This window comes from Miniopterus schreibersii (genome assembly GCF_964146895.1).
Source record: "Miniopterus schreibersii genome assembly, chromosome: 15".
NCBI classification, from domain to species: Eukaryota; Metazoa; Chordata; class Mammalia; order Chiroptera; family Miniopteridae; genus Miniopterus; species Miniopterus schreibersii.
In genome coordinates this window covers 31796225-31818773 of record NC_138115.1, presented here as the reverse complement: position 1 = coordinate 31818773, position 22549 = coordinate 31796225, and the positions used below count along the sequence as shown (strand labels likewise).

The 22549-nt window shown below is 47.4% G+C and overlaps 1 protein-coding gene across 1 annotated transcript in view; it reads left to right on the top strand.

Moving 5' to 3' along the window:
- NEK11 (NIMA related kinase 11) overlaps positions 1-22549 on the top strand; it is a 132634-nt gene that overhangs the window by 74563 nt on the left and 35522 nt on the right. The window contains exons 13-14 of the mRNA XM_081159842.1: positions 9545-9678; positions 20157-20217. Coding sequence (XP_081015968.1) covers positions 9545-9678; positions 20157-20217 — 195 coding nt within the window. The remainder of the gene's footprint in view (positions 1-9544; positions 9679-20156; positions 20218-22549) is intronic.

The window sequence follows — 22549 nt, the reverse complement described above, 5'->3', positions numbered from 1 at the left end:
TTTCTTTTGAGTCTAGGAAAAGTGAACAAACCCAACTCCTCTCCCTAGCTTAGCTCAACGTGGCCTGTTTTCCTGACTCTAGATAGCATAGAATTGAATTACCTCCCCCTGCCTCCCTCTGCCCAGCACCTCCCCGCAACCCCATTTTAAAATATGATAAATTTGGCAATTTGTATTAGCAGTTGCATGTGAACAAATAGTCTGCAATTATATATCTAGCCTCCTTTTCTTTGTGAGATTACACATTTTGAATGCGACTAATCTTTGTGTATTCATGGCACCCTGGAAGAGAAATTTTACTGGTATACTCAAGAGGGCTAGAAGTGACTGTGGGTCAAGAAAAAGCAGGTTTTGAAAAATTTTTTGAATGCTTCCCTTGGCCCCATTAGCTCTGTGTCATTGATGAGGAGAGCGGGTCGCTGTCCTGACTGCCCTGACATGTTTCCAGGCCATGTTCTTGCCCGCTCCCAGAGCGCCACTGTTCTTGGAGCCACCTTGATGACATTCCATACCTCACCTCTTACTTTTTACTCTCAGTACACTGTACTCCTGCAGTCGTCAATCTCTCAGCTCAAAATTCCACCCAGAAGCATTATAGTAAAAGTGTTTCCTATTATATTGACAAGATTCATTGATTCAGATTTGATGGTGATATGTGGGTAGCTTGAAATCAACTATGATAAGAGTATTTACACCAGGAATATCAGCAAATGCTACTAACCAGGGCTTCTCTCTCCCTAAGAACCAGTTGTTAAACATTTATCAGGGCACCACTGGCAGACTGCACCCCTAGGGCTTCTGATTCAGTAGGTCTGGGATGGAGCTCAAGAATTGGCATTTCTAACAAGGTCCCTGCTGCTGTTAGAAATTCTAACAAACCCTGCTGCTGCTGATTTGAGGAGCATACACTAAAGAATTTGTCTAGAACTATGCCATCTAATTTGATAGCCACTAGCCACATGAGATTATTTAAATTCAAATTTTAATTACAGTCATGTGCTGCATTATGACCGTTTGGTCAACAAGACACTGTATATATGACAGTGGTCCTGTAAGATTATAATGGAGCTGAAAAATTCCGATTGCCTCGTGACATCATAGCCGATGCAAAGTTGTAGAGCAATTCATTACTCACATGTTTGTGGTGATGCTGGTATAAACAAACCTACTGTGCTGCCAGTCATATAAAAGTATAACACAGTCCTGGCTGGTGTGGCTCAGTTGGTGGAGCACATTCCCTTGCACTGAAAGGTCACGGGCTTCAATTCCTAGCCAGAGCATATACCCGGGCTATGGGTTTGATCCCCTTACAGGGTGTGTACAGGAAGCACCTGTCAATGTTTCTCACCTGGATGTTTCTCTCTCTCTTCCTTCCCCTCTATCTAAAAAAAAACCAATAAAAACATATATTTTTTTAAAAGTTAACTCTTTAATTTAATTTTGTAGTGAGAACATTTAGCATTATCTCTACCTCCTTACCAGATTTTTCAGTATGCAGTACAGCATTGCTGATGATCAGTGCGGTGTGGTACAGCAGATCTCCTGGTCTCCTTTTCCCCTTGATGACCTAAACCTTATGCCCATTGCTTAGTAGCTCCTCATTAGCCCCTCCCAGCCTTTGTCGACCACCATTTCATTATTTGATTCTATGAATTTGAGTATTTTCGACACCTCACGTAAGTAGAATCATGCAGTATTTGTCTTTGTGTGACTGGCTTATTTCGTTTAGCATCATGTCCTCAAGGTTCATCCCCATTGCACATTATGAAAATTAACTATACTTTACAGTGGCATTGTTTAACATTTTTACAATTAAAAAAATAATAATTGGCTTAATAGAGGCCAGCTGGTTTCTCATATCTGCTTTGCATTTAGTCGTTATGATGTTACATGATACAGTGCCTGGACAGCTTCACTGTGTGCTCAGGAGGGGGTGAGAGTGAAAAAAGCAAGTAACATCCTAGCATGGTTATGAAAGCAGTTTAGCTTTTGGACTCCCCTGAAAAGCTCTCCGGGATGCCCAGGGGTCCCTGGAACTCTCTTTGAGAACTGTTCTTCTGGGCAGGAAATGAGGCCCTGCAAGAGTAGCGTGAACTCTCCCTGGGGGTCCTGAGTAAGCTCTCCGCCTGTCCTGCCCCGTTAAACAGCCGTGGACAAGCCGGGAGGGGCGATGGAGCAGCAGGAGCGCCTTTCCTTGCGTGAGCAGGCCGCTCGCTCTCCGGTAAATCCTGCTGTCCGCATGTTCCGGGCGTGCCGCCCTTAATAAGCACACGGAACGCTGCCTGTGTTGCTGTGATGGCCATAAAAACCCGCAGCCTTGCTGAGGGACGCACCTCTGCGCTCTCATCGACATCATTTTATGTGCTAAGTAGGTGGCTGCAAGGTCTTGAAACTGTTTGAGGGGCCTCCTGCGGGGGTAATTGTGTGGTGAAGTGTTTTCATTTACTTAACACACCTTCCCCCAAAGAGTTGGGGAGTTTCTAAGTCAGCCGCTCAAAAGCCTGGCTGCAGCCCCCGCCAGGCACAGTAGCTTTTCATCACTGAGGAATCTCCAGTAAGTTGCAAATTGTCTGGTAAGGTATTTTGTGTTACTCTTCGACTTTTGAGAAAAATAGTCCTGGGGGAGCTGTAGCATCAGCAAATGCAAGCAACTCTTGAGGGCAGGTTGACTTTCAGCTTGTACCGCCAGGGAAATAAAACCTTCAGGCACAGGGCGCTGTGGCGACGGTAAGTGTGCTCCGCCCCTGGTGGCAGGGGCTGCAGGGCCCGTCTTCAGATGGATCGTTCTGTCAACACGGATAAGTTTTCACGTAGAGCAACCTCTATTTCAGTTTCCCCAGTTACATTCTTCAATGAATATAGTCCCGTTTTGTTTCATTTTCTCTTGGGAAGATATAAAATTATTTTAGGTGCATTTGACAAAGGCACATAATGTACTGATGGGATAAACACAAGTCTAGTTTCCTAGGTGAACGCACAGCAAAAGCACTGATGGGCCCAGACTTGTATTTCTGTATATGCACCTCTCCCATTGTCGAGATTTATTAGATTCTCTTGGTTATCTAGAGGGCTATTTAGGATCCTATTTAGTCAGATCCTAAGTCAGAAATTCATAACAGTTTCTGACTTTAACACTGATAATTTCCCCAGCCCCATTGTTTAAAGTAATTATCTTTAGTTTATTGAGTGAAGCAACACAATACTTACACTACTTGCATTGTTAAATTCTTATAAATTTGTCTTCTCTAGTTAAATATTTTGGTAACAATTATCAGGCCACTTTCAACTGTGAATTTTGCTTATGTTTTAAATTGAGCTTTACAAGTGATTAAATAGGAGAAACCACAATCATTTGTAAAATTGGCTCACAAGGCCCCTGCTTACTTTCCCACCCTCCTGTTTCCCCCAAAGCCACATTTCAATTTTCCACAAGGGTGGAGGAGGGTTTCATGAGAGAGGAAATCCCGTATGGCTTGCAAGGTATTCTCTCCGCCAGCAACCAAATTGCTAACTGTGATCCAATACATCCCGCCTCTGCTGATGAGGAAACACAGCCGAAAAAAACAAGAGAGAAGGCAGAGGCTTCACTGTGACAGCACCCGCCGTACCCCACCCCCCACCAAGTTTATAAACAAATTGTATTTGAGGTTTAGTTCCACTTACAGTTAGTGATATGATTAACGAAGTGGACTGGAGCTCTGCTCTGCAGTGAAACACATTTTCCACTGCGAGGGTCTGGGAGGTCCATCTTAGACCTTTGTCTAAGATGCATAGTGAGAGCCAGACATCTATTAAAGCTCTACTTGTAGACACTGTGTAAAAGAAGGTGGGAAAAGGCACCTTACAGATGAGAAGGGGCTCCTGGAACTTGCAGAGGAGACTCAAGGCTGGGGTGGAGTTAAGTCGCTGTCGCTCCCTTGCTAAGTCCAGTGAGGGCAGGAGGACTTCCAAGGGTCTGTGATTCCACCTTATCTTTCGAGGGGGTGGGCAATGTACTGGCCAGGGGGGAACGAAGAGCAGAGAGGTGAAGTGACCCACATCCCAGGACTTCAAAGAAATCTCGACAAATTCAAATGGGAGGCTGCAGCCATGCGGGGCTAGATAAATAGAGGAAGGACGCTTGATAGCAGTGCTGTGCAATGGGACATCCTGTGATGATGGAAATGCTCTATAATTTTGTCACAGGTGGCTTTCAAGCACTTGAGATGTGCCTAGTGTCACTGAGGAACTGAATTTGTCACTTTATTTCCTTTTAATTAATTTTCATTTAAATAGCCACATATGCCTAGTGGTTACCATATTGGACAAGGAAATTCTAGAAGGAGAGCTCTTTAAAGGAATGAAGTTGGAAAGTAAGAGGGAGGAGGCAGGTCTGGGGAGTGGGTTTTCAGCCAGATGACAGAAGGCCATGGCTGCCAAGCTGAAGATTCTGTACTCAATGTTGTTGGCAGTGGGGGAGCCGTTGAAGGAGGAGAGTAACATGGTGAGTGCTTTAGATTTGTGACAGCGTGTGCAAGATGGGGCGGAGGCTGAAGGCTGGAGGTGATCGCAAGAGCTGAGTGGTAAAAGATACCTGCACTGTACGTTTCTCCCTTAGAGTGTGAGTGTGCTGATTTCACTGGGGGCTGCTCCTGTTCTCCCCTGGACTGAACGTTGGTTCAAAATGCTCCTGAGCAAATACGCAACCGAGAACCTCCAGCCCCACTGATGTTATGGTGATTGAAAATTCCAGTCATTTCCCACGGGCCCCGAAGCGGGCTCCTTGTAATGGAATAGAAGAGATGTAGCAGCCATTTGGAATATGGAGTAGGAGCCATGGTCTCCATAAAGGCGGTGACTCATCATGGGAAATAATGATCACCGTTCTCCGAGCTCGGCCTCCCCGCTCTGAGCTCCAGTGAGCAATCTTAATGACGCCGAGGGGAACTAGGACACCACAAGCACTGTATTCCAGGCCCAGCCGATGACTCACCGCGTAGCTCAGACAAACCATTTGGTGGTTCACAGTGGGGGAGAGACGGCTTTTACAAATCAAAAAGGAAAAATACAATCCAATCTATGTTAAAGTTTAGAAATTGACAGAATGCCTTTTCCGAAACAGCAAAGTTCCAGTCGGTTCTTTTCTTCTACTAATTCAGGGAAGAAATGCCCAGAGCTGAAAGACTGAGTACCTTTATTAGCTCCCAGGAGAATGGAGGGCTGGGCTTTTAGGAGTGATGTTTATCTATTTGGTGGAATCCAGCTATCTCCCTGGAGGACAGGTTGCCTCTTACCCAAGGGTGTTATCTCTAGTCCTGCTGTTGGCCCTTTACATCTGAACACTGCTTTTACCTCTCAGTAATGATGCCACCTGGCCTGCAGCTTGGGCCTCTGTCCCTGGGAGATTCGAAAGCTTTGCTCAAACTGCCACTTGTTTAGAGCTTTCTTCGAAATTGCTGCTCAGGCTTCCCTCTCCATCTCACGCACGAAGGCCGGTGGCCTCCATTTGGCACTTACTGGTTCAGGCAGCAAACCCAGCTTTTTGACCAAAACCAAGTGTTTGATGAGTTCAGCATCTCACAGAGCGTTCGACCTTCCACCCTCTCACTGTCTCTGACCCCCCCCCACTCCACTCTCCGTCCCCACCCTTTTTCTGGAGTAAGGCCGAAGCCCTCCTCTTGTCTCTGGCAGAAGGGATCATGCTTTCTCCCCCTGAACTCTTGTCGGGTATTTTTCTAAACACTGAGAGTTGGTATGAGAACTATTAAGAAAACTAACATTCCCTCCTGCTACCTGCTCATAGCTTTTTTTCTTCGCCGTCAGTAAAATGGGAGCAGTGCTCTGTAACTCCGTAGAGACTGTGAGTGGCTGAGACAACTGATGGCCTCATTAGATCTCTTCTCAAGTAAAGCTTGTTTCTATTTTTGTCTAACGTACAAAGGTGGTGAGATGCAGAGATATCATGGAGTCTTACGTACGTTATTGTAGTGCTTCTATATAGTAAAAGACGGCGCTTTCATTTGAACCAGTCACGCCCTAGAACAGTGGTTTTCAAAGTGGGGCCCCCGGAGCAGCTGCACACACCTCTCCTGGGAAACTGATAGAAATGCAGTTTCTCAGGCCTCACCGAGACCTACTGAGCCAGCAACTCTGGGTTTTCACGCCCTGTCGGTGATCCCCGCGCTCACTTAAGTCTTACAGGAAGGGGCTTATTTGGGCCTTTATTGAAGGATGTGACAAAGAGCCCCCTCTTCCCAGGGCAGAGCGATTGCGTCTCCTTTTCTCCAGCCGTCACTGGGTTACCGCATCGGCACGCCCAGCGTGGAGATCTGGAACGCGGCTGACTTCAGGGTGCGGGGAAATGAAAGCTCTTCATCACGGGCCGATTTCCCTCGTCACGGGGGAAACGCGCCCAGGCTGAAGAAGGCTCCGCGTTGGGCCTCGTACAGAAAGCGCACTGCCTGATGAGCGCAGTTGGAGCAGACTTCCACTCCTTTTGACATTTCCCTTTGGAAATGATCCCTTTTCTGAGCTGGGCCAAGTTGACGGCGTAAGAAAAACTGGAGAGGGATTCATGGCAGTTTGTTTCCTGACTTGGGCCTTGGTGGCGGAATGGCACTTCCTCCCGGGCCTGTCTTTCCCTCCCCTCTCTCCTTCCTGGGAGGGGTCCTTGGTGAGGGAGGGACCTGCTGTGGGGAGGGCTCGCTGTTAGCAGGAGGTTTGCGTGTGTGGCAGAGCTGCGTGATCCGGCCACTGCGGCTTTGTGAAGAAGGTTTCACTGGAGCACAGCCATGCGTGTTTGTGTATTGTCTGTGTCTGCTTTCGGACCACAAAGAGTTGTGTAGTTATGACAGTGACTGTATAACCTGCAAGCCTAACATTTTTACTCTCCAGCCCTTTACGGAGCAAGTTGGCTAATCCCTATTGTAGAGGTTCCCTCTGGCTGCCGGGAGGGAGCCCAGGTGGAGCCAGTGGGCAGGAAAGGCAGTGGGAGAGCAGAGCGGTGAGCCGCCCAAGGGCCCCTCCGGAGGCAGCAGGAGCGAGGCCAGAGAGAGGAGGGGTCCTTACTGCCCATTGGAGTTGGGTAATGTATGAATTTTGAGAAGTGATTCTATTTAAAATATATTTCAAAAATTTAAACTCGATATATACTTATGATTATCTAATGTTTATGTGTCTTCCTGCTTTTGAGCATCACAGGCGCAAGTACAGGCTGTTAGGTGAAATGTTAGTCAGTAGCATGTATTGGGTACCTACCCTGTGCAGAGCGCTTTGCGTCAATTACACTCTTTAATGTTCACAGCAGTTCTATGAGATGGGTACTGTTATCCCCATTTTACAGATGCGGAAAGTTTAATGCCTTATGTTTTGGAGCTGATGATAGAGGCTTGATTTAAATGCAGGTCTTTTTTGATGCCAAAGCCAGCATTATCAATTTGTGTTTTTCAAATTGCGGAGAAATCAGCTTAGCAAGTTGCAACTGGCATCTAAAGATAAATGGAATAGAGTGCAAAATACCAGAGTGCAGCTATAGTGAGGGTAGATCTTGAGGCACGAAACTTTGTTTCAACTATAAAGATGTTTATATACGACACACAAATATAGGCACAGTTCTGTGTAGTGGGTAACAATATAAATGACATTTCCTACTGTATCACAGTCAAGTTTGCAAGCAGATGTTCTTGCCTGAAGGCGGTGAAGCGGGAACGGATAAAGAGAAAGAGGATAAAGGGAAAGAGGGGGAGCAAGAGGGAGAAAATATGAATGAGTGTCAGAAAGGCTGAGGGAGTGGGAGGGAGGGGAAGAGGGAGGGAGGGAGGGAGGGAGGGAGGGAGGGAGGGAGGGAGGGAGGGAGGGAGGGAGGGAGGGAGGGAGGGAGGGAGGGAATGGATGATTCTGAAAGTGACAGAAATTCAAGGAGACAGGGATGGGGGAGAGGGAGAGGGAGGGAGAGAATGGATGACTCTCTGAAAGTGACACTGAAATTCAAGGAGGAGGGGAAGGAGGAGGGGAAGGGAGGGGGGAGGGGAGGGGGAGGGGTGGGAAGTCACATGGTTTTGTGCACCATTCCATTCAGCAAACTTAAGTCTCTACTTGAGGTAGAAGCTGGAGACCTGAAGGCACCTCTCTTAATTTTCATGCACTTCTCTTGCTGGGATCTTCTTGTCACTGTGAATGTGAGTGGAATAAAGAATGTTAGAAAGCATTGCCCCCAATACAAACCATCTATTTCATCTGGTGCCTAGCTGAAAAGCAGTGATCTGAAGGGAAAACAGTCTGCGTTTGAGTCACTGGGAGAAACTATGAGGTTCACAACAGGCCCCTTGCTGAGGAACTGGCAAAGGGAGTTTTGAATATATGTAATTTTTGTCTTTTGAGCCAACTAGTTTTGATTCCACAGTACTGCCTCTTGTGTTTTATGGGAAACCGTAAATAGCAAAGATTTTAAAGTCTTTCATTGTCAGGGAGCACTACAGCCACTAGTATTTTACTTTTTAAAGAATATGGAATCAGTTTGTTAAAAGTCCATTTTTACAGGTGTGGAAATTAAGTGAACATTTGTGTAAAATTTTCCTATACAGATGCTTTTGTAAGAATCTTATTATTGAATCTTCATAGCTACCCTGTGAGCAATAGGCTGAAAAACAGTGCTGTATGTTATCATTTAGGAGAATAATCGTATCTAAGTCAGAATATGGTGCAAAGCCTATGGTGCCCACAGTTTTAATGTGCTGGGGAGTCATCATGTAATGTCCTCCGGTCTCCAAGGACATTTCTCTATTCCCAGGCTCCCAGTAGCACAGCGGAGTTGGTATCACTGCCGCTTTGTGATCCGTCCTTGGTCTTTCTTGGTTGAAGGCCGTTATAAGCGCCAGCTGTATTCTTAGTTAGCAACAACATTACGAGTGACGGAGGCAGCCACTGCTTGGCTTCGGCTTCCTGGATGATCTTTTCTTCCTTTCCTTTCTCTCTGTTTTTGAATCAGTGCCCTGTATGCATGCGAGTAAGTAGGGCCCTAGAGTAAACTTCATCTCAGAAGCCCTCATAGCTTGTTAGAAAACATCATGACGTTTTCCTCAGCTTCCCAAAACGCCACTGCTGTGTATACTGTCCATCGCGGCTGGTCTCACTACCAATATTTTCTTAAAAAAAATAAATTCCCAGGTAGAGTGCTGGCACAGTTCCACTAGATCTGCCTCTGCGAAAACTTCATGTGGGCGTGTTATTGGGTCCCACCCCCGCCCCTGCTCCTGCTCCTGCTCCCCCTGGTTTGCAATAAGGACCCTCGCCCAAAGATGTTCAAGGAGATCATTTCTTCTTATTTATCGCTTTTCTTCTCCCCATCTTAAAAATGTGGCTGCAAACACCGTTACTTCTCCGTTCCCCTGCTGGTTTCATTTTGCTGAGTATTTATTACTTTCAGCCAGATGCTTCCAGAAGCTGATTCATGGAAGCTCTGTCAGTACAAACGAAACACAGATCTCAGGGAAAAGGCAGGGGACCCTGGCCTCATTATAACTGTCGTGACTCGTGGGGCGTGATTGTCGTTTGTCCTTTGTTTCAGGGATCCCAGAAGACCCGCTGCTGGCCGAGGAGTATTATGCGGATGCGTTCGACTCCTGCTCTGAAGCGAGCGAGGAGGCCGAGTCCTCAGGACCCGAGGAGGCGGTCGGGGCCGATCCCAGAGCCAGCCAGCAGGTACTCGCTGCTCCCACCGGAGGAGCGGGGCCGTCGGGGCGCTGATGGGGCTGTGCCTCCCCACACAGGACCGAGAAGTCTTATAACCTGAAGTGGGGGAGCGGGGACTAGGGTTTGTTATAAAGGCTCCATAGGGTAAGCCTTGGTTTCGGGCGCCCTGGGGCAGGCAGGCCCCCCATGAATTCTGAGGATCTGGTCTGGGCCACGTCGATGGGGGAAGCGCTGGAGGACCCAGTACTTATCAGCGGGAGGGTGGGAGAAACACACCGTGCTGTACACCGAGGAACACCCCATAGACAGCTTTGGACAAACAATGCAGTGTCTCTTTAGCAGGGAGAAGGGCACTTTTAATGCCTTTCCTGTGTCGTAATCAGATTTGTGGGTCACATCTCGATGCACCAATTAGCTATGGGGATGAAGGCCAGAGATCCTGTGCTTCGGGGACGATCTTTCTGGCCGGTTTTAGCCTCTGAGGGCCCATCCGGACTTGCAGTGCCGAGGCCTCTGCATAAGCACCCCCTCCGGAGATGTCCTTAGTGACAGCGGGGCTCAGCTCTGGCCCGCGATTCTCTGGGACGAGCCTGCAGGAGAGGGAAGAGAGCAGGTAAGTGGGGAGAAAGCAGATGAGCTCGGGCAGTTTACGCTCCGATAAACTTCATTTTCTTCTAAGGCCGTGACCTAGTAACCTTTCCAGTCCTCAGCTTCCATAAAGTACAGAGGCTTTTTATTAACCGGGAATAGCTAAGGCACCTGTGTCCATGGAAACTTAATCCAGGAGGGTGGTTTCTGGAGTGGAGAGAAGGTTGTACATAAGCCATTCAACCATTTAACGAAGACTGAATAAAATATCACAATATTAAATAAATAAAGAAGACATGGCCTCAGGTTCTATGTAAGAAGAGAGAGACAGGGAGGGGGGACCACCACGGCTTGCGAATGGGGCTAAGCAGAGAAACGGAGGAGAGAAAGAGAAGGCAGAGGAAATGAAATAAAGGGCAAGAGAGAGAAATTAAGAGAGAAATATAGGAAGAGAGAAACAAATAAATGAGAAAAATACAGAGTCAGGTGGAGGCTATTCAGGATACAAAATAAAAACACTTTCCTTATACTGTTTCTGCATTTTTTCCAATGGACTCCAGTGAACAACAGCACCTCCTACCACAGATTACAAGACCATTTCCATTTGCTTCTGTGCCACTGTCCAAAATAACTGAGACCAATGTGACTACAATGTTACAGAGCCATCATTCTGTGCCTCTGGTTGCAAACACATGATATGCAAAATATATACTCAATTGTTGCCCAAAGCATCAAGTGGTAAAATTTTAGCTACTAATATTATTACTTTAAAATGTTTTTAAATAAAATAAAACCGGCTCAGAAAACCACATGAATAAAATATATGGCAAACACCACCCAGGTCAAGGAGTAGAGCTTTGCTAGCTCCTCCGGAAATCCCATCTTTGGCATTCCTGTTAGAACATGGGGTTGGAAATCAAACTGCCTATATGAGTCTAGCCTTTGTCACTTGTGGGTTGTGTGACCTTATGCAAGTTACTCAACTTCACTGGGCCTCAGTGTTCTAATCCGTAAAATGGGAGAATAGTGGTCCCGACTTATAGAGTAGTGCTGAGGATGAAATGAAGTAATCAGTGCCATGTACTCAGAACAGTGTCCAGAATTTAATAAAGAAATTAATGATGAGATATTTGTGTTATTATGATGAAGTTACCCAGCCATCTTGTGGCCTTGTTACGATGCTGCCAAGACTCTTTAATGTCAAAGCGAGATGTTACAACTGTAGTGTAAAAAATAACCCTTCTTATGTCTTAGGCCCGGAGGTAAATATAGGGCAGCAACTTTCCTTTCTGGGTTGTGCACCTGTCACCTGCGATGTGATAGATTGCGGTTGATTTTAAATAAATCTGTTGGGACAAGATGCTAAGATCTCTCACATACATGAAGGTATTTTTGTCTCACAGAATCCTGTTGGGTAGTTATTCTGATCCATATTTTCCAGAAGAGGAAACTGAATTTCTGAGAGAGGAGTAACTTGCCCGTGGCCACAGATAGGGGAGGGTCAGAGCCACGCTTCCGGCCCAGGTCTGGCACATTCCTAAGCCAATGCTGCTGCTGGTACAGGAGGTGTATCTCCCCGGAGTGGAAATCACAATTGAGTACCTAGTACTAAAGACGGGTAACTACAACCCCATTTGTTTTTCCTAGTGATTAGATGTAATTTTCCCTCCTCAAAGGCGGTGGCTGTGAGGTTGTGATGGGGTTGACTCTTTCTTGTTTAGGTTATTTTATTAGAAACACAAAATTTACAGTTACAAAGCTGTGCCTTGCCCCAGTCTCTGTTGGCATTGTGAATTGAGAGAAACCTGTGGCCATCTCTGGGGTTCACCTCTTCTCCCCTCTCCTCCGTCTTGTGCTTGACCCCTGAGTGTGCCAGGGTCCACCTAGGTGATCGTCATACCCACGGCTCTTATGTGAGTATTCAGATCAAAGCTGTTTCCCCTTCCTTCGGATGGGACCAAAGTCTCATAGTTTTAATTCTGACGGAAGAAGAGCTTTCAGAAAGAGAAGCAGCTGCGGGCTTCATTGGGATCGATTGCTGATCCCTTGTGCCTCCTGTGACTATCTTTGCAGCAGCAGCGTCTCCAAAGCAGTTTTATCAAGTAGCTAATTGCTGTTGACCTCCAGGTGCTTCTTTGCTGCAGTCAGCAGACCATCAATAACATCCCATCACAGCCATCATCATATCGTTGATAGCTTTTCTGTGAGTCTATGGTCCCTGACCTGGAACCAGCCTCTTAGATCTCGGGGGGATGCAGTTTGTGGCTGTCATCATAACAGTCTCTCAACAGTATTTATGGTACCTGCCACCAAGAAGGGTTCATGTGCTCTAATGGACATATTTTAGGGCTGCAGACTGATGAGTGTCTCACAGACACTTCTGTCTTCCCCTTGCTGTCTTGACTATCATTTCCCCCCTCCAAGACTAATCAGCGTCCCACGTGCACTGATTACTAGCTGGACCGTAATGGACACAGAGCTCCCTCGGGAAAGGCTCTGTTGAGTGAGCGTGGTCCTTTATCAATGCTCGTTTTAAGGCTCTTAGGACCAGGATGTTTGTTCTTGCTGAGATGAAAGGCTGCAGAGGCCCATTTTCCCAGCTCATTCTGAAGTTTTCAATATGTTTTGCCCAAATCCTCCAGGGATTTTGAAATTCTCTCTGCACAGTGAAACGGTAGGGAAAGCAGGAATGAATGATCTGCTGGGAATGATGCCACAGGAGCAGAGAAACAGATGCAGTCTAGGCAAGGCCTGAGGCTCTGCTGGGGACTCGGCTCAGATTGTCAAGAGTAGGTGCTTCTGAGTGTCTTCTGGTGGTGGAGTCATTAGTTTAATCAAGTCGTAACTATTGTGACAGTAATGGCTAACATTTCCAGAACCTTCATTCTAGGCTATGTCAGTCCAGGTCCTCTAGGAAGCAGATAGCAAGACAGAATTAGAAATAAAAGAGCAACCCCTGTGAAGCAGACTTGGAGAGCCTCACACCACGATGCCGGTAAACGTCTTTGAGGACAAGGCCAGAAGGGAAGGAGGGGGTGGGTGAGAGCCTCTGACTGGGGTGCGGTTCTGAAAAAGATTTGGCCAGGCCCATGGGAAGTAGAGGCATCCCCATTGGGCAAGAATGGCCTGGCTCTTTTATTCCCACCGCGGTCACCCTGGCCGGGAGCTGCCTGGGAGGAGTGTGGCCTTGGTGTCAACTCTGCATTGGACCCTGAAGATGCAGCAGCTGGAGAGAGAGAGAGAGAGGAACATTGATGTGAGAGAGAAACATCGATCAGTTTGCCTCCCACTCGTGCCCCAAACAGGGATTGAATCTGCAACCTGTGTATGTGCCCTGACTAGGAACTGGACCCGCCACCTTTTGGCGTATGGGTCGACGCTCCAACCAACTGAGCCACACTGGCCAGGGCTCCTCCTGTGTTTTTATAGAAGGTGCCAGAACTTTTGAGTCCAAATAGTAGGGCTGATTTACCCTCTACTTACCTGGTATGGCCTAATTAATTTAACTTCACATATGGGAGGAAACACTTGTGCCCGCATGTGTGCACGTGCACACACACACACACACACACACACACACCCCAATTCCTGTCTTGCCAGCTATCATCAGAGCTGAGGTGCCCTGACCATTCAGGGTACAAAACAGTACAAAAAATGTGAAAATCCTCCTGAACAGCCCTTGCAAACCCTAGGCCCATCCCACTATTTTGTGATTCATTTACACAGATTTAATTTCATTTAATTTTCTAAATATTTTATTCACCTGGAGAAAGGAGGTGAATGCTGTTTCCTGGTGTCCAGCTTGGGAGGAAAGGAGTGTGACACATCTGGGACTTGTTGGGGGCGTGTATGACGTGCTGACCTGGAAGCATGTGGGTTCACGCCGTCCCAGAGGAAACACTGTCATGGTTAATAAACAGAGCCCTTTACGCCTCATCTACTTCCCACTGACAAGCACTCTGTGGGGTTAACAGCCCCCATCCCATGTGCCCATGGGGAAACTGAAGCCGAGAGAGTAACTTTCACCCCAGGTCACCCCGTCCATCGATGGGGCCTGGATTCAAACCAGAAAAGTGCCGTGTCAACTAGTAGACATTTGGGGCAAGTACAGAGCTTAATGTAGAAGTTAGTAAAGTAATGTAGGAAAGGAGATGCCTGCGACCTCAGGGGCAGTTCAAAACGTGAGACAGTGGAGCATGATCCCACGGCTTCGAATCATGTTTAAAACAGGGACAAAGCAGGACTGGAGTCAGAAAGAGGGCCTGCAGCGAAGCGGCGTGTTTCACCAGGGTTGCCGCTGGACCGGGAAAGCCTTTCTTCGTTTGTTCCTAGGAAACCTTCCCTGAATTGCAGAGCTGTCCTTCCTAGACTGGGGGACCCGTGGCCTGTAAGGAGATAAGCAGTTCATCCAGGGGAAGTGAGCTGGTGGGAGGCCCGGGATTGACCGGAGGCCGGCTCCCCTCTCGAAACAGCTCACAGCAAGGGGGTGCCGGCCTCCCCAGCTTCCGGAAAACCCTCTGCCCACGCTCAGGGCGGGTGGGGGGTCCGCGTCGTGGCGCCACTCTGTCAGCTCTGCTTTCCTTTTTTCTCTCTTTGTCCTTTACGCTTCCACACTGCCATGCAAATGCCTTAAGCATCCTGTCCTGGGTACCTGTGGATGTCTTTGACACCCTAAAGCAGCCCCACAGATACCAGACCTGGGCATTAGCAAGAGGCAGCTGCAGTCGGGTTGTAACACACGGCATGAACAAGGCGTTAGCAGCGAACTGTGGACACGCTGACGGTCACGTTTCAGCGACTCCGAATTCAGTGGCAGAGGTGTTTACTGTTATCGGAGCCGGGGCTTGTCGACAGTGTGAGTTTTACAGATGTGACTCTGTCCCCATCACTACACGCACTGTAAGGCGCCTTCTCCCTGCCCGAGGCCACCGTCAGCCGTGAGGCAGGAGCTCAGAGGTCAGCTTCCTGGCTTCAGGGCCTCCGCCACGGAGCTGCCGTCAGCTCTGCCCCATGGCTCTGTGCCCAACAGCACCCTCTGTCTTCCCATGAGCTATAAATGCAGATAAGCAAGGGCCTGGCTTCTAATGAGATCAAACTGAGATGTGAAAGGTTCACCTGAGTGTGTAGAAAATGGATGAGGTCACCTTGGTGTCTTGCTTTCTGTGACGCAGTGACATTTTTCAGGGCTGTTTGTGGGTGTGGTTCGCAGGAGAGTGGACAGGAGCTTAGTAAAGCAAGTTGCAGAAAAGAAAGTAGGTTGGATCAGTTACATCACATATTTGAGTGTTGTAGGCACTGGGCATATGGTAGTGAACCACACAGACACGGCCCCACCATCAGGGATGTCTCACACAGCCTCATGTACTTAGATAGTATCCGTAGACTGTCAACTCCCAAGTACGTGTCCCCCATTCTTCAGTCTCTCCCTCAGAAGTCTAGACTCACATACCCAGTCTGCCCGGGAGTGGGGCCATGTGGACTTCTAATAGACGCCCTGAATGAGGCACGTGCCAAAGTGAGCTAATATACCCCAGCCCCATGTCCAGATCAGCTCCTCCTGAACAAAATGAACTAGCAAACAAAGTAGAAACAGACTCGTAGCTCCAGAGAACAGACCGACAGCTGTCCGAGGAGAGGGGGGCTGGGTGAAAAGGGTGAGGGGATTAAGCAAAGGAAAAACCCCATAGACACAGACAACAGTGTGATGGTTACCATGGGGGGGGTAGAATAGGGTAAAGGGGGCGTAAACGGTGATCGAAGGAGAGTTGACTTGGGGTGGTGAACACAATACAATATACAGATGATGTGATATAGAACCATACACCTGAAACCTATATAATTTTATTAACCAGAGTCACCCCGATAAATTCAACAAAAATGTTTAAAAAGGAAAAGAGGGAATTGTGATAGTCACATACATATAATGACACTAGTAAGTCCTTAGCCTGCATCAAGACCACTTTTTCAGCTTCTTGTGGCCTGGGCATGACTTTTCAGCTTCAAGAAGTCCTGGGTACACTCAGATGAGGTCCCTCAGGAAAAAAGAGGGAGCGCAGAATGACTGGGGGTGAGTAGGAAAGAGGGCTCTGTATGGTTTGGTTTCATCCTGTGGGATGACTGAGAAGGGAGGCCAGGGAAGGTGAGAGAGCAGCCCCTTCACACACTTACGTCCACTGACCAGAAGGCCCTTGAATGGGAGGATGTGCCTGGGTCTGAGCGAGATGAAGCTGAGCTCCTGTCTGGATGGAGCGGCAATGGGAGGTTGCAGGTCCACTCTGCACATTTATAGATGTGCCTGCTGGGATTGCTCAGCAGACAGAGAACGCGGTGTCAGGCCTGGCCGCACACCAGGAAGGCGACCATTCCCACCGTTCTGAGCAGCTCTCAGCCACTGGAAACATAAGACACTTCGCAGCTGTGAAACCGTCCTTGTCTGTGTTGATGTCTGTCTAGCCTTCAGGAGCCAGCCCACCTGCCAGGCGAGTGCTGAGGGTGCTAGGGACAGGTGGCTGGGTTTTCACGGCCTCAAAGTGCAGGAGCAGGAGGCAGAACCCTCTGGGAGGCTCTTGAGCATGTCTGAAGATAGATGGACAATCACTGCGGAGCTGCTGGTGCCCACACTGAGCCTCATCCCAAATTAGGGTCTTATGGCAGCTGGTTACCGTTCGTTCGTTCGTTCGTTCGTTCATTCATTCATTCATTCATTCATTCATTCACAACTCACTCCTCAGGGGACACATTATTGCATGCTAGTTACCATTTTGCAGATATCATTGCTAGATCTCTATGTCCATAGATTCGGCTTCCAAGAAAGCTGTGTAAATTGTTTTCATTTACCTAACTTTGTAACTAAAGCCTCTCCCATCCTGTTTATCTCCAACTCCTCAAGTTTCAGAATGGCTCCAAATTTCTCTTAAACAAATACTTTGTTTGTTTGTTTGCTCATTTCTTTTTAGCCAACTTACAATTCTTTTCCTCTCATTTAATAAGTGGAAGACATTCAGGGGGGAAAGTGGAGGAGTAAGGGGTGCGGCCTCTTGGTCTCTCCGCCTTGCCTTTCTTTGGCTTCTTCCTCTGCACTCTCTTCTTTGAACACATGAAGGAAAAATGTCATTCATTCTATATCATTAGGGTTATGTCTTCCCTCCCACACCCCTGTACAGGGCTTCCTAACCTCTGTGTCAGGAAGGTGTAGCTGACGTGTTCCAGCCGTGCAGCCCTGTCTCTGATTCTCGCTGTTTCTGTTGCACTGACTCAGCTCAAATGCCGACTGAGAATCTCCATGCTCAGTGGCAGGCACAGTGATTGGAACTTTTTGATCTTTTATGTCCCTTTCCGATCCCTTCTCATCCTGTCCTATCCAACTCTCTTACTCCCTTCATTGGGTATTTCCAACAAGCCATACACTGTACCAATGGCTTTTTATTTCAGTTGCCTCTCTTAAGAGCCCGTGTGAGATAGAGGCCATTTCCCCCTCACTTCACAGTTAAGCAGACCTAGGCCTGGAGAGGTTAATGGACTTGGCCAAGGCTACAGAGTTAAGAAGTAGGATGCTTTCCCCCCACTTTCCCAGTGATGATGAACTTTGAGTAGGGAAGAACCCACTCCATAGGTGGGCTGATGCCCAAAAGAGCTGATGCCATTCTTATTTTACTTCCTTGCAAATCGCAGAATCTGGAAGAGACCAGCACAGATTACTGTGCAACAAAACACCCCAAAACTCAGTGGCTTAAAACAATGACTTACCGTTTCTCATGATTCTGTGAATTGTCTGGACTCACAAGACAGTTCTTCTGCTCCATGTGATATTGTTTAAAGTCACCGTTGTGGCTGCGTTTCGCTGAGAGCTTGGCTTGGGGTCCACCATGGCCTCACTTGCAGGTCTGACAGGTGGTGCTGGCTGTTGGCCAGGGGCTGTTTTCCTCCTGTGCCCTCTCACGCTCCAGGGCCCTCACCGTGTGATCCCTCAGTAGGATAGCCTGCACTTCTTTACGTAGCTGTTGGCTTCCAAGAGAGTAAAAACGGAAGCTATGTGGTCTCTTTACAGCCTGGTTACAGAGGTCACACAGCACCACGCCTGCTGCATTCTGTGGCCCCAAGCAAGTTACCAGGACAGCTCAGGAGGGGGGGAAGGGACTCTACCTCTTGATGTGAGAAACAGGAGCACAGGGGTGGGAGGGACGGCTGTAGCCGTCTTTGAAAACAATCTACCACACTCTGTCCATCTAGCTCTTTAGCCTGAAGAACAAAGAGGGATTTAGAGAAGGAAGGCTCCTTGACCATCACAGGATTCCCCCCCCCCACCCCCAGCCTTACAGATGCAGAGCTAGGACCTGGGCAGCCAAGCTGCTTGGCAGAAGCAGCACAGTCAGCGAAGGGGCCGGCTCAGAGGCCCGGCTCCCCTGGCTGGTGTCACGGCCTGCGCATGTCGATGTGCCTTGTCACCCTCCCGCAGGGGCTGTCTCTGCTACGTTCCTCCCTGGCTCAAGGCTGTCCCTGCTAAGTCTGGAGACTGCAAGGGTGCAGAAGGAAGAGACCTGCTTTTTTCTCCTGTTTCTGTGCCTGGGACCTGCCTCCCTGTTCCTGGGCTGGGCACCAGGGTCTTCAGTTAGTGCTTTGGGCCTCACTGACCAGCAGTGACCAGGCAGTGACCAGGCATGTGTCCCTCATCATTGCCTTGTCGACGCCCGGGAACATGAAGTGATGCTGGGTCTTTCCGCAGCCATAAGGAGTGGCCGCCCAGCCCCACCAGGTGTTATGAAACGAAACCCGGCACGGCGATGTACCGCTTTGGGTAGTTTATTGCACTACAGTATGATTTTCTAAAATCCAAAATTGCTGCAATATAAAATGCGTTGCTTGTTTTGAAATGGAGCAAGTGAGCCGTAAATTATTAATTCCTCTCAGAATAACCACAAAGTAATTAAGAGGTTCCACTTTCCCAGATCATTATAATGCTGTTTTGAATATTTCCAGCCTCCTGGGTAGAGGAAATATATTTATTTCATATTAGAGACAATGTTTGTTATCAAACACAGCTCTGGGATTATCCCCTAACCCTCACGGGGGTGTCTGAGTCTGAGGGTTAGGTAAATAAGGAGTGCAATTCTTAGATGTATGACTCCTTGAAGACCATACATTTCAGGAGATCTGGTAGAGACGCTCTCTAGGAATAAATATGCACTTGATTCCTGCTGTACTGAGGGGATTATAGATTGCATAGAACTGTTTTTTAAAATTCTAATAGCATTTACCATTTAATAAGTTAAATAAGTCATATTTGTTTATTATTGAAATTTAGAAAAGACACAAGCACACAAAAGATAAAATAAAAGGTCACCCATAATCCCACCTTGTAGTCAAAACCAGTGTTCACATTTTAGCCCGGCTGGCGTGGCTCAGGGGTTGAACGTCAACCTATGAACCAGGCGGTTCGATTCCCGGTCAGGGCACATGCCCGGGTTGCAGGCTTGATCCCCAGTAGGGGGCGGGCAGGAGGCAGCCGATTAATCACTCTCTCTCATGATGTTTCTATCCCTCTCCCTCTCTCTTCCTCTCCCTTCCTGTCTCTGAAATCAAGAAAAACATATTTAAAAAACAGAACAAAACAGTTAACATTTTAGTGTATGTTCTTCCCATCAGAAAGTGGGGGGAGGGAGATACAAAAGGGAGAGAGAGAGAGAGAGAGAGAGAGAGAGAGAGAGAGAGAGAGAGAGAGAAAGAGGAACAGAGGGAGGGAGGGAGAGATATTTTTCTTAAAAAAGGGGGGGATCATAATGTAAAATAATTTTGCAGCCAAATATATTTGCGTTTTGTTTTGCCTAAATGTGCAAGAACATTTTCCATGTCATTAAGCATCCTTCTACTCTAAGGGCAATGACGCTCTCTTGTCTTGACAGGGCAGTGATACTGAAGCGCTGGTCAGGTGTTTGGAACACGTCCTGGGAGGCACCTCTGTAGGTGAGTAGGTCTCTTCATTCCAAAACGTAGTGACACTTCCTGCTTCCAGTGGACCAGCCAAGGAATAGAAAGCTGAGAAGGACTTAGTCCAACCTCCTAATTTGCCAGCTGAGGAAACTGAGGCCAACAGAGGCTGAGTGTCTGGCCCATGGACTCGTGAATCTCAAAGAAGAATTATTATTATTACTGTTAATGACCCTCAGTCTCTAAGGATGAAATAACTGAAATTCAGTGACTTATTGTGACCCAGTGGTGGCCTGGCAGTGCTTAATGTCGGGTTTTACTGGTTTCCTTGAGGGGAAACCTGTCTACCTCACTCCTGTATAAACGGGGCCTTTGCTCAGGCTGAAAGGACCGTCACACTGAAGGTCAGGCAGTTATTGGAAGTGATTTGGTCTGAAAAACAGCTGAGATTTCTTGAGCGCCGTCAGTCTCCATGCATGAGATGGCTGTGCTCAAGAATAAAACCTTATTTCTCAGTTGCTTCTTTTTGAAATCCCCAAAGCCACCTGCGATGATGTCTAGCACTGGATGATAAGCTGTCATTTAAAAAAAATTTAATTGTATGACCAAAAGCCATCCCTTCAAAGGGAATGACAGGCATAAAGATGAAGTTTTCAGGTGTGTGAGCATTTACCACTGTTTCATTAGGAGCTTTGTGCACAATTTATAGCCTTTTTCTAGCTTATTCCATATCTGTATGCGAAGCCTCAGTTATCACACAGCTACCTGGCTTTTCCTCCTGACTGGTACCTTGTGATCTGTCCAGTTGCACATCAGTAACACTTATTAGGCACATTTAACTCCCGAGAATGGACTCAAAGACGAAGAGGCTTTCCTTTGGCCAGGTCCCTTTCCCTCGGACCTCAGTTAGACTGCATCAGTGATTTTCACACTGGGTTCCTTGGCACCTCGAGGAGCAGGAAAGGGCAAGTGAGCTGAGCTCAGGAGGACGGGATCCAGGCCTGCACCGCTCGTCTCTGTTTCTCAGAGTCTCACACTGTCTGGTGCAGAAGAGACATTGCACAGGTACTTAAAAACTTAAGAGAGATGAGTTGCAGATCCCGCTCCTTTACCAGCTTCAACCAAGATAGTTTCATTCTTACCTGTTTTATAAATTAAATTGCTGCATATAAGATTATGTCTTGAAAAAGATGGATTCGGGTGCAAAAAAATGTTAGCACTGGATTGGAGATATATCTAAATTTCCTTCTGGGCTGTATCATTTTATAAAAATGAGCATTAGCAACGTGGAATAAAAATACACATTTGTCTCTGCCCAGAACTCCACAAAGCGACACAAAAGGAGTGATATAAACCCACAGGAACAAAGGGGACAGGAGGGGAGGTGGGAGCAGGCCACGGCTGCTCATGAATTTGAGAAGCTAGAAAGCAGATGAATGAGTGGTGAGTGATTTAGAAAACAGAGGAAGGTGAAAGCTTAGAACCTAAGATGTGTGTGGGAAGGAAGAGAGGGGAGGCACGCTGGGGAAGCGCGCTTTTGAAATACCCGTCAGGGTGCCACTCACAGCAGGGCCCTCACTGCAGACTCCAGGCGCTTGTCTATTATATAGAAGCCACAGAGAAATCCTCACCCAGTCTTACGGAGGAGATTGCTCAGGGAGCTAGTATCTGTTTTGCTGCAATGTCATTTTGGGGAGATTTTCCAGCTATAATAATAGAGCTAATTAATTGCTGTGCTTGTTAATATATGTCAGAATGTTAATAGAATCCAGGGGAAAGTTTAAACTTCAGGGTGTCAGAGTATAAGCCTTGCACCTAAAAATGACACCTCTGGGAATCGGGCTGGGCTCTGCTCACATTCAGCATCAGCCTATGCACTGTGAGACCCCGAAAATGCTGTGTGCAGGGGTGTGACCCCATCCCCAACCCTAGGTTTATTTTTATTTCTTTGTAAAGCAGGGACAGTGATATTTTTCCTTCTTATATCACTGGGAAGTGGAGAAGATGACTAAGTGAGCACTGTGTAGCTTCAACAGGTCCTGGATTAGAAGGTGCCCTTTTGAATTCCAAGTTCAGTGTAATAGTCTCCTCTATACCTCAAGGTCATTTTAAAGCCCTTAGATCCATGGTTCTCACACTCACGCTTTCGTCAGAATTATTCATAGGACTTTGAAAATGTGCATCTAGAGCCTGCCCAGGAAGTTGTATTTCTAACCATTTCCAAGTGCTGCTGATGTTCGGGGTCCACACCACACTTTGAGACCCATGGCTTCCAAGTCCTTAAGCCCTGAAATTCCTATTGTGCACACCCACCTCAATTTATAATTCAAACCAAACATTACTAAAGTATTAAATTTTTTTAAAAATA